The sequence below is a fragment of the Caretta caretta genome, chromosome 8 (assembly GCF_965140235.1).
Source record: "Caretta caretta isolate rCarCar2 chromosome 8, rCarCar1.hap1, whole genome shotgun sequence".
Classification (NCBI taxonomy): domain Eukaryota; kingdom Metazoa; phylum Chordata; order Testudines; family Cheloniidae; genus Caretta; species Caretta caretta.
The window spans coordinates 83,290,837-83,308,386 of NC_134213.1; the positions used below are offsets into that span (position 1 = coordinate 83,290,837).

The 17,550-nt window shown below is 39.7% G+C and overlaps 1 protein-coding gene across 4 annotated transcripts in view; it reads left to right on the forward strand.

Moving 5' to 3' along the window:
• The window catches only part of ADGRL4 (adhesion G protein-coupled receptor L4), a 100,163-nt gene that overhangs the window by 67,418 nt on the left and 15,195 nt on the right, over positions 1–17,550 (forward strand). For 3 of the 4 annotated variants that reach the window (XM_048861660.2, XM_048861659.2, XM_075131707.1), the window contains 6 exons: positions 2,468–2,584; positions 4,688–4,881; positions 6,130–6,300; positions 7,817–8,020; positions 9,554–9,774; positions 9,889–9,955. In XM_048861660.2, coding sequence (XP_048717617.1) covers positions 2,468–2,584; positions 4,688–4,881; positions 6,130–6,300; positions 7,817–8,020; positions 9,554–9,774; positions 9,889–9,955 — 974 coding nt within the window. The remainder of the gene's footprint in view (positions 1–2,467; positions 2,585–4,687; positions 4,882–6,129; positions 6,301–7,816; positions 8,021–9,553; positions 9,775–9,888; positions 9,956–17,550) is intronic. The other variant, XM_048861661.2, reaches the window with a different exon arrangement.

The following is a 17,550-nucleotide window of genomic DNA, read 5'->3' on the forward strand; positions in this document are numbered from 1 at the left end:
AAATCAGCTAACTTGATTGACTTCAATGAAGGTAAGACCAGGTGCAGAAGCTGAAGATCTAGCTTGGTTCTTAGAGGGATGATGTAGCGGATCATGCTTTCAGCTCTGAATGTTTCCCAGTTCAACCCTCACTCATGACCAAAGTGGCAGTCATCTTTTAGCAAATCATTGTACATCTTGAACAGATGCATTAAAAACACCAACAGAATGAAAATTAGAGTTGCTAACAGAACTCTACAAGCCATGTTTTGTTTTATTTTTGATTCAGGAAAAGCAATGTAAACAAACTTTGAACTAGTCTGTGCTTTGAAGGCCCAGCCTTGTGTTGGTGATGGTACAGCTGTGTTTTGAGTTTCAGGAAAGCTCAGAGAAGGATATTGGAGAAGATCTCAACTTGGCTCTCATGACTTTCCACTATCTCCCTCCATGTATCAGTTGCTTGTCTTCTGTATTGTGGTCTTAGGAAGACACTAAGAGTGGGATTTTCAAAAGTTCTCAGCTTTGGTCTATTTCCTCTCACTGAAGTCAGCGATGCAGTGAAGATAACGGTGTTACTAGAGGCTTCAGTGGGAGCAGAGTAAGGCGAGTGCTGAGCACTTTTTGAGACTCTATCCTAAGACTATGGGTATGTTTAAACTACCCGCCGGATCAGCGGGCAGCGATCAATCCAGCGGGAGTCGATGTATCGCATCTAGTCTAGACACAATAAATTGACCCCAGAGCGCTCTCCCGTCAACTCCTGTACTCCACCACTGCGAGAGGTGCAGGCAGAGTCGATGGGGGAGCGGCAGCAGTCGACTCACCGCAGTGAAGACACCGCGGTGAGTAGATCTAAGTACATCAACTTCAACTATGTTATTCACATAGCTGAAGTTGCGTAACTTAGATCAATCCCCTCTCCCCCATCCCCGTGCAGTGTAGACCAGGCCTAAATTATTGTTTCCCTTTTTTTGATTGTGACCAGCCATTCTGCTTTCCTCCTTCCAGAGCAACTCATATATCCTCTGATTGACCCGGTTTCCTGGTCTGGTGTAGTAAAATCCAGTATTCCTTCCCCTGGTCACATCAATCTCACCCTTTACAGATCACTCCCCAAATGCACCGTGATACTGAGAAAAAACCTGCCTCAGTTTCTGAGGAAGCACAGATCCTTTTCCTTCTTTCACTTCAGTGAGATTTGCTGCTGTCAGATGAAATGAGGGAGAGAACACAGTGGTTCATTCTGTCTCATACACTCCAGGGAGCCTGTTGCATTTGTAATTTGTAGCACAGATGGACCCAGTTGTATGGCCAACTGTGGGACCAGTTTACTAGGCCACACCCGAGAGAGAGCAGATGCTAATACAGGGACCCAATGGAGAGCTTTGAAAATTTCAAAAAAAGAAAAGGAGTACTTGTGGCACCTTAGAGACTAACCAATTAAAAATTTCAGTCATTTTCTGGCAAAGTTTTGTTTGAGAATCTGAATTTATGGGCACTTATCCAAACTGAACCCAAGCTCTAAACCTTTTGAAGTTTTCCCATTACTACTCAGCACTATGAACATCTTACCCACAATGCTGATGTGTTTCTCACAAACTTATTTTTGAGACCAGTCCCACAATAATATCTCATTCTCCATTGCATTTCATGGCACAGCTTCTTTAACTACAGGCTATCCAAAACTTCAGCCGCGAAGAACTATTTCTTATGTCCTGACAAACATTTTCTGACAGCTGGTCTATTGAAAAGCTCATATTGTTTTTGTGTGCTGCACTATAAGCAATGCAGATGGTCTAGTTTAGTGATTCTAGCCCATCAGTCAAGTTTTAGATTTTTTTTCTTTTTCTTTAAGGCCTGATTGACTTTTTTTTCCCCACTGTTGGTGATTGAAACTCTGCACTATAATGAACTGAGTAAAGAGCTCAGTGTCCTCTAATGTAGTTTTTGTCCTGAGGGGCGATGATTGTTTGTTTGTTTTTGTTTTGTTTGTTGACAGCACACGTCATTATGTCATGGTGCAATGTGCATTTCATACCAGGGAATGATAACTGTGAGGGTATTCACTTTTCAAAAATTGGCTTTTTCAAATGTTACTATTCAATGGAGCATTTTATCCTTTGCTTTTTATAATTGTGATTTGTGGTCCCTTTCAGAAATGAATTTTTAATAAAGCAATAGCTCTTCCTAAAGTAACCTACATTATTCTTTCCAGGGCCTAATTTAATGCAAAGTAAATAAAAGACCATATTTTTCATGGAAAGAATAAAAGGTATGAGAGAAAAATGTATGCATTAGAATAACAAAGTCTAGAGGTTTAAAGCAAACGTACCATATTAATAGCATTTCTCCTTGAAATATTTGGCACAATGGTGTATTCTTAAAATTCACAATAATTATGCAATCCGATGTCACATTTATTAACCTAACTGTAAAATTATGTTAGACTGTAATGGAAGTGATTTGCATAGTATTTTTCTTTTTACAGCTCTCAAGGTTTTGGCTTTTGATTCGCACCACATGAAACATATTCACCCTCATGCACGCATGGGAGGAGATTATATAAAGATATCTCCAAAGAAAAAGGAATCACCTAATTCTAATGGTAAGAAAAAGCCATTAAACAATAGCTTGGTTTAAGCAGCATTCCTGGTACCTACTTGCTGGCAAAAATCAGATGCATAATTCACTAACTGTGCAGTTGTGATGTTGATAGCAATAGAGAAAGGCATTTGTAACACCTTGTTGTCTAGCCCTGTGTCCTATCTGCTCTACAGCTTCCACTGCTGTAATGCACCGCAGGAAAATTATGCCTCTTGTTTTTGTATGAGTACAGCCCTCCATTTCTGTTTTTTTTTTATTACAATATGTTTTAAATGTAATGATCATACTGGCACATCTAAAGCACTTTACAAGGAAGCATATTGCTGTAGCTATCGTAAAGCTTGAGGTGCATGTACGTATATTAAAAATATGTAAAGTAAGATCCAAATGTAACTAGCCCATCCAGACTGACCCAACCCCCAAGGAATGAACTGATCAGCAGCACAATAAAACTTCCCATTCCCAACCATCCCACACATCTCAACCCACTCCTCAGCAAAAAGAAAGCCAAGACAGTAGACAAGTCTTACAAGCTGTCAGAGTTGGATTAAGTGGAAGGAATGACTTGCAGACTCAGTTATCCCTCCTGAAAAATACCCCATCAAATGTCCTTTGAAACCAAGATGCTGTTACCCTGATTGCTGTGGTGGGAGTACCACACAGAGACGTACGAAAGTGATGGTGGCTATATTGAGAACCTAGAGGGATAATATACCATTTATGTGAAATCCCCTCACACATGACAATCTATCCCCCTAAACTGAAACACATCAGCTGTGTAACAGCACATGGCACCACTGTATAACACTTTAGGACAGCCAGTGAAGAAAAAATGTCTAGCTGAAACAAGGTGGAGAATTTTGGCAGGCATAATGTATCAAAATGATCTGCGAGAGATGGTGTAGTACTGCGCTTCTCAAACTGTGGGTTGGGACCCTAAAGTGGTTTGCAACCCCATTTGAATGTGGTTGCCAGGGCTGGCGTTTTACTCGCTGAGGTCTGGGGCTGAAGCCAAAGCCCAAAGGCTTCAGCCCTGGGCAGTGGGGCTCAGGCTTCAACTTAAGCCCTGGGAGGTCGAGCTCAGGTTACAGCCCCACCTCCACTGTGCCCTCGATTGTGTAGTAATTTTTGTTGTCAGAAGGGGGTCACAGTGTAAGGAAGTTTGAGAACTGCTGGTGTAGTGCAATGAGTAGGGCACTGGCTTCTGGGATTTAGAAGACCTGAGCTCTGTCTCTGGCTCAACCACAGATCCACTCGGTGACCTTGGGCAAGTCACTTCACAACTCAGTGTATCTCTGTGTCCTCTTCCAGCACTAGCGTATCGTATCTTGTTTAGTTTGTAAGCTTATCTGGGCAGGGACTCTCTTACTATGTGTTTGGACAGCACTTAGCATAATGAGGTCCTGATCTTAGTTGGGGCCTTATGGTGTCACTGAAATATGGATAATAAGAAGAAATTAGACTTTTGCCAGAACACCAGAATTAGTGCCCCAAATCTGGCAAAACCAACCTTGAGTTCTTTCTCCATCTTTACCTGGGTTTTCAGTCAATCAAAACCTCACTCCCAAACGCCACAGAAGGACATGGTATCTGTACTGACTCAGGAGGAAGCATTCTACATATTACTGGGGGTTTCTGTGCCTTGCATGTCTCCTATCCAGCCACTGACCAGGCATGAAATCCTGGGTGCAGTAAAAGTAATGGCCACATTCCCATTGACTTAAAAATGGGGCCAGGATTTCACCCCAATATTAACATTGTTTATCTTACAAGATCTGACACGTGACCTGCAGCCGGAGGTAGTATTGCTTCAAGCATACATTGCTCCAGAAAAAAATATGCATCTACCCTGTTGGAATACCCAATATAAACTCACATTTTTAATTCCAATGGACATTATTACCTTGTTTTAAATCAGGCTATATTTCACTGTCTCTAAACCATTTTTGTAAGTATTCCACAAAGATTCCATCTGTTTTGCATATTTTATGCCATAGCAGTAATAATGTCTATTGTTTATTGTTCCCTTAATGTCTTCAATTTTGTTCTACTATTAAAAAAAAAACCCCCACAAACTACTAAACACAGTCTGTTTGATTGATAGGCACTGTTGCAGTTGTGTTTCTGAGGTATAGCAATATTGGTCCTTTGCTTTCATCATCTAAAAACTCCTCATCGAAAGATAGTTCAGAGCAGAGAGAGACAGTAAGCTCATCAGTTATTGCTGTTGCAATTAATTCAAATCCACCTACACTCTATGAGCTTGAGAAAATAACATTTACTTTAAAGTACTTCAAGGTAAGATTTTTTTTAATCAACATCTGAAGAAAGGAAAACAGAACTGTAATTATTTGATGTGATATAACTGTACCTGCAGGATATGTTGGCTACCAGGGGAAAATGTTGCTAGAATATGTCAACAGTAATAACTACAGAGTCACTGGGCTGTAAAGGTGGGGAAAAAATTATGAGTGCGATCAGAGAATCCTTCCTGCTTCTGACCTTTCTGTATTTAGGATAATCTCGCCAACAGTTGGTCAGATGATTAGAGCTATAGCCATAAAAGGGAAACACTTCAAATCAGATTGAAGCAGATTTCTGTAGGAGAAGTGACTGCAGAACCTTTTTGTTGTGTGCACGTTACCGAGTGTAGCACATCAGGGCCCTGGCCCGTACCATACCATGACTGGCACTCCGAGGTCTTACCCCAAATACAAATAATAATAATATGGGTCTTGGCAGTTGCTAGCATCACATTTGATGTCAGTGTGTTGATGTTGGGCCAGAAATGGCCTTAAGTGCCAATTAACCTGACTCCCTCCTCCTCCTCCCCTGCCCACTTGACCCTCTGGCTGGACTTATAAAATGTAGAGGAGAAATCTATTTTCTCCCTGTGCTGTGACTATTGCAACACAAGATAATTTATGAGCAGTGAGCTAAGCCTCAAGTCCTTTTCTAGTTCACATTACTTGTAGATGGAGGCACCCCAGGTTGCTTTACAAGTGCCCAAGGTCTTCAGTGTGACAGAACAGAAAGACCCATGTTGCCTTCGGGCTGCAAATGAAGAGGCAGGAAATGAGAAGGAAAGAATGGAACCAAGCTGTTCTATTGGGTAGGATAGGGGCAGCAATGTGGCTGTAATGTTGCAAGTTGTTCCATTCAATAGGTGCATGTATGTATGTATATATAGCTGTGTACCAGATATAAGATTCTGACACCTTTTTAAGTGCCAGGAAGGTTGGGTAATTGGGTCAGTCCAGCTTGTTTAGCCTGCTGTTAACTAGGTGAATCAGGTATTTCAATGTTGTGCCATTTTTAATTGCCTGGGATAGATTTGTTTGTTTGTTTTATGTTTTGGTTTATGTTCTGAGGGTTGGTTTGGGGTGGGAGGCAGGTTGTGTCTAGGTTGGGGTTTTATTTTTTTCTTGAACCTTCCTTCAGTCAAATACAATGTTTAATGAATTGTTCTGGCTAATGTAACAACAGTCTCTTGATGGAAAATTTCCTGCCTTTCACCATCAGTAAAACATCTTATTTCTCTTCCAGACTGCAGATAAGGATATTAAATGTGCATTTTGGAACTACTCAGCAGATACAATGAATGGCAACTGGTCTACCGAAGGCTGTGAGCTGACACATTCCAACACTACTCATACCTCATGCAAATGTAATCATCTGACTCATTTTGCTGTTTTGATGTCTTCAGGCGGCTCTCTTGTAAGTGCTATTTTTCACTTAGTGTTTTACCAGATACTTAGATCTCATTTAATGTGTTTTTTTTTCATTACCACTAATATACTTCCCCTCCCCCAACCCTCCTTTTGGTTCCATCTCTTTTTCCTCATTCAGCAAACACACAGTTTATTGTGAACAGTGCAAACACAATTCCTCCCATTTCTGTCTGAATTTCTTTGTGTCCATTTTGCAGTATGACAGGACAGTGATGCAGCAAAGAATCTTGTTCCAAACCTGCAGTCTGTGGCTTTTTATTTCAAAACCCACTTCAAGGCTACAATGTGATTTAACTGGTATCTGAAGTGGTCAGCAAGACATATGGCCTGGGATTTTTCTCACAATGCTTTTTGTCATATATTTGTCTTGGTATCTAAAAATCTGGACTGTCTCCTTTAAATGTATCCCCTGAGTTGCAATAGCACTGTCAAAAAATTGTATAGGAATAGCAAGGCAGGACTGAGTTCATGAACATTAAAACAGAGACTCTCACAAACATCACAGAATTGTGAAAATGACCCCTCACTTTGGGCCCCACTTACATTAAAAGGCCCCTAAGATTTTTGGAATCCATACAGGATATATAAAGAGCCTAGGTTTAGCCTTGGGAGGCAGCTTTTTTTAGTCATCAGAATCGGCGATAAGAAGAGCATTGGCATGAGTACGTTGTGCTGAGACAATTCTTCCACACTGTCCACTTCAGTCTGATAGAGGGAGCGTCTTAGTTGCTAAATAGCATCTTAAGTCTTCCGTTCAAATTTAAGACTTTTGAGGTGTCCTTGTGTAGTTTATTTTAAAAAGAGGATAATCTCTGGGCCTGTATTTAGAATCCATACTTAGATATACTTTATGGCCAGCCACAGCCTGTCCTTATGCGGTCACGTATTTCAGAGGTTCTTTTTGCTGAATACCAAGTAGCCAATGTAACAGTCCTTCTGAACAGAAAATACGTGCACATAATCATTAAAAATAGCCCATAATATTTTAGACCATATCCATGCTATGTATCTTGAACTAGCATTTGATTTAAGCAATTGTGATTTCCAAGTCTTTTATTGCTCATGTTTACACTGAAGAAAAGAGATGCCCTTATGCTATGTAGGCAAATATGAATGAGTCTCTGATGGGGTAATATTTTAATGTCAAGTATTAATACATTTTATATTGCCAATATGTTTATCATTTAGTAATAGATCAGATATTTTAAAAGTCATATTACCAGATATCAATACTAAGATGATATTATGCAAGGAAATAACACATCACTGGTGTTAAGAACATTGAAATATTTATTTTACTATTGGTTTTCCTGAGCATTATATCTGCCTCAAAAAAAAAAATACTTCTGAGATGATCAAAAGAATGCATTTGCACTGCAGCCCTACACACAGTTTTGATGTATGTTTTGTAAAAAGGTAAAAGGGACTATATTATAGAATGATGCTTTTTTGACAAGGTACACAGTTATTCTCTTAACTATTATATTATAATTTCCCCCCAGGGTGTTACAAATTATAACATTCTTACAAGAATCACTCAGCTAGGAATAATTATTTCGTTGATTTGCCTCTCCATGTGTATTTTTACCTTCTGGTTCTTCAGTGAAATTCAAAGCACTAGAACGACAATTCACAAAAATCTCTGCTGCAGCCTTTTCCTGGCAGAACTTATCTTTCTTGTGGGAATTAATATGAACAATAATAAGGTGTGTAGCCTTTGTCTTTCCTTGATTTTTACATTTTTGCAAAGTAAATATACAGAATAAAGTACCCTTTTCCATATAGCACGCAATAGTTTCTGATGTTAATATGAATGTGCTAGTGCTATTGAGTCTCCACAGTACTTATGGTGAACACAAAGTGTTTTTCCTGTGCAAGAAATGGAGCCACATTAATTGATGTAGCTACATTGAATTCAATGGTGCTTTGCCAGTTTACACTATCTGAGACCTTGGCCTCCATGTGGTTGGTATTTCAGCTGTTTCACAACCCTAATGTTTTGGCCTTTAACAGTTCCACCAACTAAGCATTTAGGTGCTGTACAAAGCAATGCTGGCGAATCAATGGATGGCACTTTTCCCTCAGAGTCAGTCCTGAATAAAGCCCCAGTCTTGTGTTAAAGACACTGTGCTGCTAGAGGTGCCATCTATCAGATAAGATCTAAAAGTGAAGTCTTGACCATTCACTGTCACTTTGTTAGTCTCTAAGGTGCCACAAGTACTCCTGTCCTTTTTAAGACCTCATAGAATCATAGAATATCAGGGTTGGAAGGCACCTCAGGAGATCATCAAGTCCATTGTCATATATTTGTCTTGGTATCTAAAAATCTGCTCAAAGCAGGACCAATCCCCAATTAAATCATCCCATGACACTCTTCAGTGGAGTACGAATGTTGAGCCCTGCTTCCTGGGAAGATTATAGTTCAGTTAGAGATATTCTGCCTACCTAAATTATCCTGTGGTTTCAAGTGAATATGGTATTCTTCACTTCCTGCCTTAAACTGCTGGTTAGCATTGATGTGTACCACACCAGAGGTGGCTGAGTCAGTAGGGGAGGGGGTTGTGACGTAATCCCTGCATAATCTACCTCAGTGATGTAAAAAGACCTCTTTAGCACCTTGAGATTCTCAGGTGAAAGTTGCGATGTACATGTAAGATATTAATAATTATAATTTTTGAATTAGCTTGACATCTTCTCTTTTTTCATGTATTGAAGAACAGTATTTTAAATTGATTGAAAAATATCACTTGAAATTCCTGAGACAGCTCTCCGGTATTGATTGACTGAGGAGTGTAATTTTACAAGCATTGTTTACTAAAAGCATGTCCATAGGCTTTAAAATAAAACTTTAAATAATGATTTGTCAGGCAATTTAATTTTGGTATCTCAAGGAAAAATGCATCTTGATTAATTCAGCACAATATATAGACTAAACAGCAATTGTGGGGTCAAGAGTGTCCATTTATAGATGTGATTTGGGCAGGGAGACACAGACATATCCACAGCTCGATTTTAAAAGTTAAATATATTTTCTTTGCCCTACAGATTGCTACAGAAAAATAATAATGAAGACATTTAGTTTTCTGTTTAGGCCAAGTATCTCTAAATCATGGTTAAATTTGGACTATGATGATACCCTTTTGGCATAATTATTAATAAACAGAGCCCCAGGTCATATATTGTAATAGTAATAAATTAATTACTATTTATAACTTTGCTTTCTCTGGTTGACTTTCTAGCTCTTCTGTTCAATCACTGCTGGATTACTCCATTATTTCCTTTTAGCTGCTTTTGCATGGATGTGCATTGAAGGCATACACCTGTACCTTATAGTTGTGGGAGTCATCTACAACAAGGGATTCTTACACAAGAACTTCTATATCTTTGGTTACGTGAGTCCAGCAGTGGTGGTCGGAATTTCAGCAGCGCTAGGATATAAATATTACGGCACTACCGAAGTGTAAGTTGCTGTTTTACATGTCTGTTTCAGTCAATAACATGATGTAAGAATGCACAGGAAGTATATGCAGGAGTTGGGCACATTTCAAGACATTCTGTGCTGTTTACTTTTCAGATGTTGGCTCAGCACAAAGAATAACTTTATATGGAGTTTTATAGGACCAGCATGTCTAATAATTCTTGTAAGTATAATTTTCCTTTTTTATTATAGTTCATAAAACTGATAATAAAAGGTGTTTAATAATCACTAAACTATTGGCAGTTTATCTGTGAGTGCTAACTGAGGGGCAGGATTGACTATTTTAGACTATTTTTATAGTGTCTCTAAATTATTTCTATGCTGTACATCTAAATGCTTTGCTAGCCTGGAAAACAAATGTTTGACTAACAAAACTCCATGGCAGATCAGGGCTGTTTCTTTATACTTTTTTTCTTCCTTTTAACTTGATAGTTTTAGGAATTCAGTGCAGCATTTTTAGTCTGTAAGAAGCAACATCTTCACATTTAAGTGGTATCTCAGCAAGGCTCAGCAGGAGGTGTATACAGACACTGTGCCAACAGACAGATAATCTAGTATTTGAAATGTTCCCTTACTTAATCTTTTATCAGTGATCGGTCATCTTAGAAGATTAGACTGTCATCTTTATGGTTTTATCTTTCCTATGTACCCTGTCATCATCAAAGCTATTTTAAACTAAATTGCGATGTCAACGACAAGAACCCTCTATTTCACGTGGGCAGACAAGTCAAGTATTGATAGCCCTATTTCAGATCGGAAGAGGGCCTTTTTAATTCTTATTGGAAGTGGTTTCAAACCTGTAAATTTGGCAGGTATTATATGTTCCATTCTAAATAAGACATCTTTTGGTACTTTACAGCACCTAGAAATGCTCTTGAAGTTTAACAAACCATTCCATCTGTAATTGGGCATCACTGTATATAAAAAGATTGACAGTGATCAGACAATAGCAGGAGCTCTAAGAAGGAGAATGTATAGTGGGGACCTTATGGCCTCTATGGTCAGTTCAGTTACAATCCTTAGCTAATTTTTTATGTGTTTGGTGATAAATTTGTGGATTTTTAAAAGGAGAAAGTGACAGTGCTCAATATGAGTAGAGTGAAAGCAAAAGAGTTTAAGCAATGACTACATACATGAAAATATTAACCTCTTTAATGCTGAATAAAGTACCAGATATATTTTGGCCCAATTCTACTTGCATTATGTGTGTACCGAAAATTCCCACAGAAGTTAGGGGTCCAAATCTTGAGCTCTGTCGTGCTAGTTGTGCATCGTTCCTGCGAGAACTCTACTAGATACAGGACAATCTCACTCAGGACAATATAGCCCCCACTCACCCTTCCCTTCCAAGCCCAGCACAGAAGCCAAAGGCAAATTTCAAGTCATTCTAACTTCTACATGGGAACCAGACCAGTGGAGAGTAACTCCAGCATCAGAGTAGTGCAGAAGTATATTTTGCAGGAGACAGGTTGTCAGGGCTGAAAGGGGGCAAGAAGAGCAGTGAGGAGAGACAACTCCTCACTAAGACTCAGTTTTCTCCTGTCTTCTAGATCGTAGGGCTTTGCGGGCTTAGGATGCCATTTCCCCTGCCTCCTTTATGGACTCTATCCACTTCTTCTGAGAGGATAACTTACAAGGTCCACATTTCTTTGTTCTTGCCATTCCCATCCTCATATCTCTGAGGGGGAGGGGTATCAGTTTTTCCTTTTATCATTAATTTCTTGGCAGTGCTATGTCTTAGATTAATTCACTGTTAGTATAAGGAAACTCCAGTCTATAAAACTATGGGATCCAAATATAAAAATTGTCACAATATATACATATGAGTTTCAATTCTCAGGTCCAACTGAGCTGTGCTTGGTGCAGGACCTAAGAAAAGATGCAAAGATACTTGACCCCACTTTTGTGGCTCCCCAGTTATGCCCGCTCAGCCCTTGGCATAAGTTAGAGTAGCATCAGAACTGCTCTAATTTATGTTTAGTCACCTTTGACCCCAGAAGCAGTCCAATCATCCAGTAGTAGGTGGAATATGTGATATACAGTGATAACCTGATTGCCATGTCCCCTACACCAAGAAGATCACGGGGCACAGATTGGAATGGGTTAGACCCACTATGTCAGTTCTACACAACCAGATAATTTCCCTCTCCAGGAAGAGACCACTCTGACTAGTTTCCAATCCCTTTCCATCCGTGGAGCAGCACAACATGGCTGTAGCAGATCAGGAAACCAGATCAACAATTGTTTTGTTGTGGTTGCTTATGCAATGAAATTGCCTTCTGACACTGTTTATTTTAACAATATTCTTACACATTGATTATTACCTGTTAATAACCATGTGTGCACACACTACTAAATCCATGAAGGAATGTACTCCATTCACAGTGGACTGTTTTGCTGCTGTGTGACTTTTTGATAGTTTTGATTGGGTGGTAAAACAGAAATTAAGAAGTGACATACACAGGAAGGTTTTCAAAGTTCTTCAGGGGATTCACTAATTTGCCTGCTCTACTTTGAAAACCTCAACCCAGGTAACTCTCCAAGGAGAAAATAGAAAATATCTTATGAAATACTTGATTTAGGAAATGAAGTCAGTACTAAGTTCTGTGGAATGGATACTGATGGCATTATTTCCATTCTTGCTATTCGTCCTTCCTGAATAGTGTGCTAGGTGCGGGGAATGTAACAATTGTATGCTTTTTCCAAGGCAATGAGGACTTGGAAATACCTTTTAAATTAGTAAGCCCTGTTTCTTTCCATAAGGCTTTCCAAGGTTGCTATTCCAGAGAAAGATTAATTAATTCAAAATCAGTGGAGAAATCTCTGAGAAAAAACACAAAACAATTACATACTTTGAAAAAGAAATGCTACTTTTCTTCTGAGATAAACAGATAGAGCAACAGAATCTTCAGATATAAAACTATATATACCGGCAGCTTTCAAACTTGCCTTTAATCCTCCACCAGAACTGCATACAGTATTCAAGATGTGGGCGTACAATGGGCGTACAAACCATCCTGATGTGTAGAAAGAATAGTAAATTTGGCAGGCGACCAGCTTGGCTTAAAAGTAAAGTCCTTGCTGATCTTAAACACAAAAAAGAAGCTTACAAGAAGTGGGAGATTGGACAAATGACCAGGGAAAAGTATAAAAATATTGCTCGGGGATGCAGGAGTGAAATCAGGAAGGCCAAATCACACCTGGAGTTGCAGCTAGCAAGTGATGTTAAGAGTAACAAGAAGGGTTTCTTCAGGTATGTTAGCAACAAGAAGAAAGTCAAGGAAAGTGTGGGCCCCTTACTGAATGAGGGAGGCAACCTAGTAACAGAGGATGTGGAAAAAGCTAATGTACTCAATGCTTTTTTTGCCTCTGTCTTCACGAACAAGGTCAGCTCCCAAACTACTGCACTGGGCAGCACAGCATGGGGAGGAGGTGACCAGCCCTCTGTGGAGAAAGAAGTGGTTCGGGACTATTTAGAAAAGCTGGATGAGCACAAGTCCAAGGGTCTGGATGCGCTGCATCCAAGAGTGCTAAAGAAGTTGGCGGATGTGATTGCAGAGCCATTGGCCATTATCTTTGAAAACTCATGGCGACTGGGGGAGGTCCTGGACAACTGGGAAAAGGCTAATGTAGTGCCCATCTTTAAAAAAGGGAAGAAGGAGGATCCGGGGAACTACAGGCCAGTCAGCCTCACCTCAGTCCCTGGAAAAATCATGGAGCAGGTCCTCAAGGAATCAATTCTGAAGCACTTAGAGGAGAGGAAAGTAATCAGGAACAGTCAGCATGGATTCACCAAGGGCAAGTCATGCCTCACTAATCTAATTACCTTCTATGGCCAGATAACTGGCTCTGTGGATGAGGGGAAAGCAGTGGACATGTTATTCCTTGACTTTAGCAAAGCTTTTGATACGGTCTCCCACAGTATTTTTGCCAGTAAGTTAAAGAAGTATAGGCTGGGTGAATGGACTATAAGGTGGGTAGAAAGCTGGCTTGATCGTCGAGCTCAACGGGTAATGATCAATGGCTCCATGTCTAATTGGCAGCCGGTATCAAGTGGAGTGCCCCAAGGATTGGTCCTGGGTCCAGTTTTGTTCAATATCTTCATTAATGATCTGGAGGATGGCGTGGATTGCACCCTCGGCAAGTTTGCAGATGACACTAAACTGGGAGGAGAGGTAGATACGTTGGAGGGTAGGTATAGGATCCACAGGGACCTAGACAAATTAGAGAATTGGGCCTGTCAAGGTTCCTTATCCACTCTGAACTCTAGGATACAGATGTGGGGACCTGCATGAAAACCTCCTAAGCTTACTTTTACCAGCTTAGGTTAAACTTTCCCAAGATACAAACTATGTTGCCTTTTGCACTTGGACTTTATCTTGCTGCCGCCACCAAACGTCTGACAGGTATATAATTGGGAAACAGGCCATTTGGAAACGTCTTTCCCCACAAAATCCTCCTAAACCTTACACCCCCTTTCCTGGGGAAGGTTTGATAAAAATCCGCACCAATTTGCGTAGGTGAACACAGACCCAAACCCTTGGATCTTAAGAACAATGAAAAAGCAATCAGATTCTTAAAAGAAGAATTTTAATAGAAGAAAAAGTAAAAAGAATCACCTCTGTAAAATCAGGATGGTAAATACCTTACAGGGTAATCAGATTCAAAACATAGAGAATCCCTCTAGGCAAAACCTTAAGTTACAAAAACACACAAAAACAGGAATCTACATTCCATTCAGCACAGCTTATTTTCTCAGCCATTTAAAGGAATCAGAATCTAATGCATATCTAGCTAGATTACTTACTAAATTCTAAGACTCCATTCCTGTTCTGTCCCTGGAAAAAGCATCACACAGACAGAGAGAGAGCCTTTGTTTCCTCCGCCCCCACACCCCAGCTTTGAAAGTATCTTGTCTCCTCATTGGTCATTTTGGTCAGGTGCCAGCGAGGTTATCCTAGTTTCTTAACCCTTTGCAGGTGAAGGGGTTTTTCCTCTGGCCAGGAGGGATTTTAAAGGTGTTTACCCTTCCCTTTATATTTATGACAGGGCCAAAAGAAATCTGAAGGACAAGTGCACATTGGGAAACATAATTCCAAGTATACATACAAAATAATGGGGGTCTAAATTAATTATCACTCAGAAAAGATATGGTGGCGTCATTGTGGCTAGTTCTCTGAAAACATCTGCTCAATGTGCAGCAGCAGTCAAAATAGCAAACAGAATGTCACGAACCATTAAGAAAGGGATAGATAACAAGACAGAAAATATCATAATGCTTCTATATAAATCATAGAATATCACGGTTGGAAGGGACCTCAGGAGGTCATATAGTCCAGCCCCCTGCTCAAAGCAGAACCAATCCCCAACTAAATCATCCTAGCCACGGCTTTGTCAAGCCTGACCTTAAAAACCTCAAAAGAAGTTTCCACCACCTCCCTAGGTAACGTATTCAAGTGCTTCACTACCCTCCTAGTGAATTTTTTTTCCTAATATCCAACCTAAACCTCCCCCACTGCAACTTGAGACCATTACTCCTTGTTCTGTTATTATAGCTTCAACCAGTTTGCCTGGAACTGAAGTTAGGTTTAATGATCTGTAACTACCAGGATCGCCTCTGGAGTGGTTTTTTTTGTTTGTTTGTTTGTTTTTTTCAAAAATCAGCATTATTTTAGCTATCCACCAGTTATCTGGTACAGAGGCTGAAAAGCAATAGGTTACATACCATGGTATGTGTGAATCGTACATTGTACAATAGAAATATTCTAATAATTGCAGTGATTGACCATAGGATTTTGAACTTCATGTGTATAAATGAATGGGTAAATGAATAAAATATACAGATTGCAGTTGCACAATTCAGAAGAGTGACATGTGAATGATGAAAGCAGGCTACCAGTAGATTAATGCTTTTCATTAAGGAACTGCCTTCATATTCATTAGAGCTGGTCAATTACTTAAAAAAATATATTTTATTTATTTGATAAATTTTGCTGCTTTGGTCAAATTATTTATTCAACAAAAACGGTCAAATGAACTGAATAGTGCATTCATCAAATAGTATTCAGCAGCTTTCATACTAGTTCTGTGCATTTGAGGCTGATTCAGGATTAGTAATATTGCTGTAATCAATGCAAAAGAGGTTCTAGACAAAACTATTACTGCACTGTTTCCCATGTAGCAAATTTCCCATACTTAATGCTTTAATCTGGATTGTTCTGATTGATCACATCTTTCATGTTGAAAATACGCTCAGCAGAAAAAATATTTCTCAGCCCTCAGATATCAGGCAGATTTACCACTCTGCCACTCCAGTTTTATAGTGCAGCTCCTCTGAAATCAATGCAGTTCCACTGGTTTAAAAAGCAACAACAGCAACTGGACTAATGGGATGGTGAATCAGGCCCATTGTCTCTTCAGATTTTGATATTATTATTTCTGTTCTAATTGTGAAGTTCATGGCCAGTATTCTTGATAGCCTACAATAAGTTATTTAAAAGGTTCCTTGACCTCCAGCACCTGCCATAACAAACTTTACCACCAGCTCACACTTTTCAGCTAGCGTTTATGCTCCTTAGAGTTTAAGCTTTCCTGGAGGTTACATTGTTGTAGATACCGATTTACATTTCTTACACAGATGTGTATTGTTTGGTCTCTAGTGTTTAGAGTGCATCTTCCAGAAACTATAAGCCATTGTAACCACTTGTTTTATATCTACGCTGGTTATTAAGTCTGCCTTTTAGTGGCAATTAATTTCTTTCAAGGTCTTTCTATAGCTTTATTATTCTTCAGAAAAGTAAGTCTTAATAGTCACCTTTTCACCTTTCAGAAAAATGTTCCACTACTCCATTTCTCTGCATGAAGTGGAAAAAATTGGCAGTTGATTTGAAGATCAAGGCTGCAATCCTGATTGAAATACAGTAGTTCAGACTGTAGTGTTGTTCAGCAATCCATAAACCCTGCTGTGCTAAATAATCACAAAACCTGAGGACACCTACCTTGTGCCATGGACACCAATCAGATGCAGCCTCCAAACTATAGCTCCTTAATCTTACCAGTGTTGGAGGGGTAACTGTTTTCTCATTGAGGCCCTGGTACTTGTGCATGAGAGGAAGACCCAAACCTTCATGCATGTCTTCCCCAAATCATCCTTAATACACCTGTTCCCAAGCACCTGCAAATAATTTACATAAGAACATAAGAATGGCCATATTGGGTCAGACCAAAGATCCCTTATGCCCAGTATCCTGTCCTCTGACAGTGGCCAATGGCAGGTACCCCAAAAGGAATGAACAGACAGGTTATCTTCAAGTGATCCATACCCTGTCACCCAATCCCAGCTTCTGGCAAACAGAGGCTAGGGACACCATTCCTGCCCATCCTGGCTAATAACCATTGATGGACCTATCTTCCATGAATCTATCTTCCTCCCTTTTGAACCCCATTATAGTACTGGCCTTCACAACGCTCTCTGGCAAGGAGTTCCAGAGGTTGACAGTGCATTGCGTGAAAAAATACTTTCTTGTGTTTGTTTTAAACCTGCTACCTATTAATTTCATTTGGTGGCCCCTTGTTCTTTCTTATTTACTTTCTCAGTACCACTCATGATTTTATAGACCTCTATCATATCCTCTCTTGGTTGCCTCTTTTCCAAGCTGAAAATTTGGAGCAAGAGGCCAGGCCACAAATTTCCACCATAAGGGAATGTGCTCCTATTAAGTTGTTACATTGAGAACATCAAACTCTGATAGCTGGATG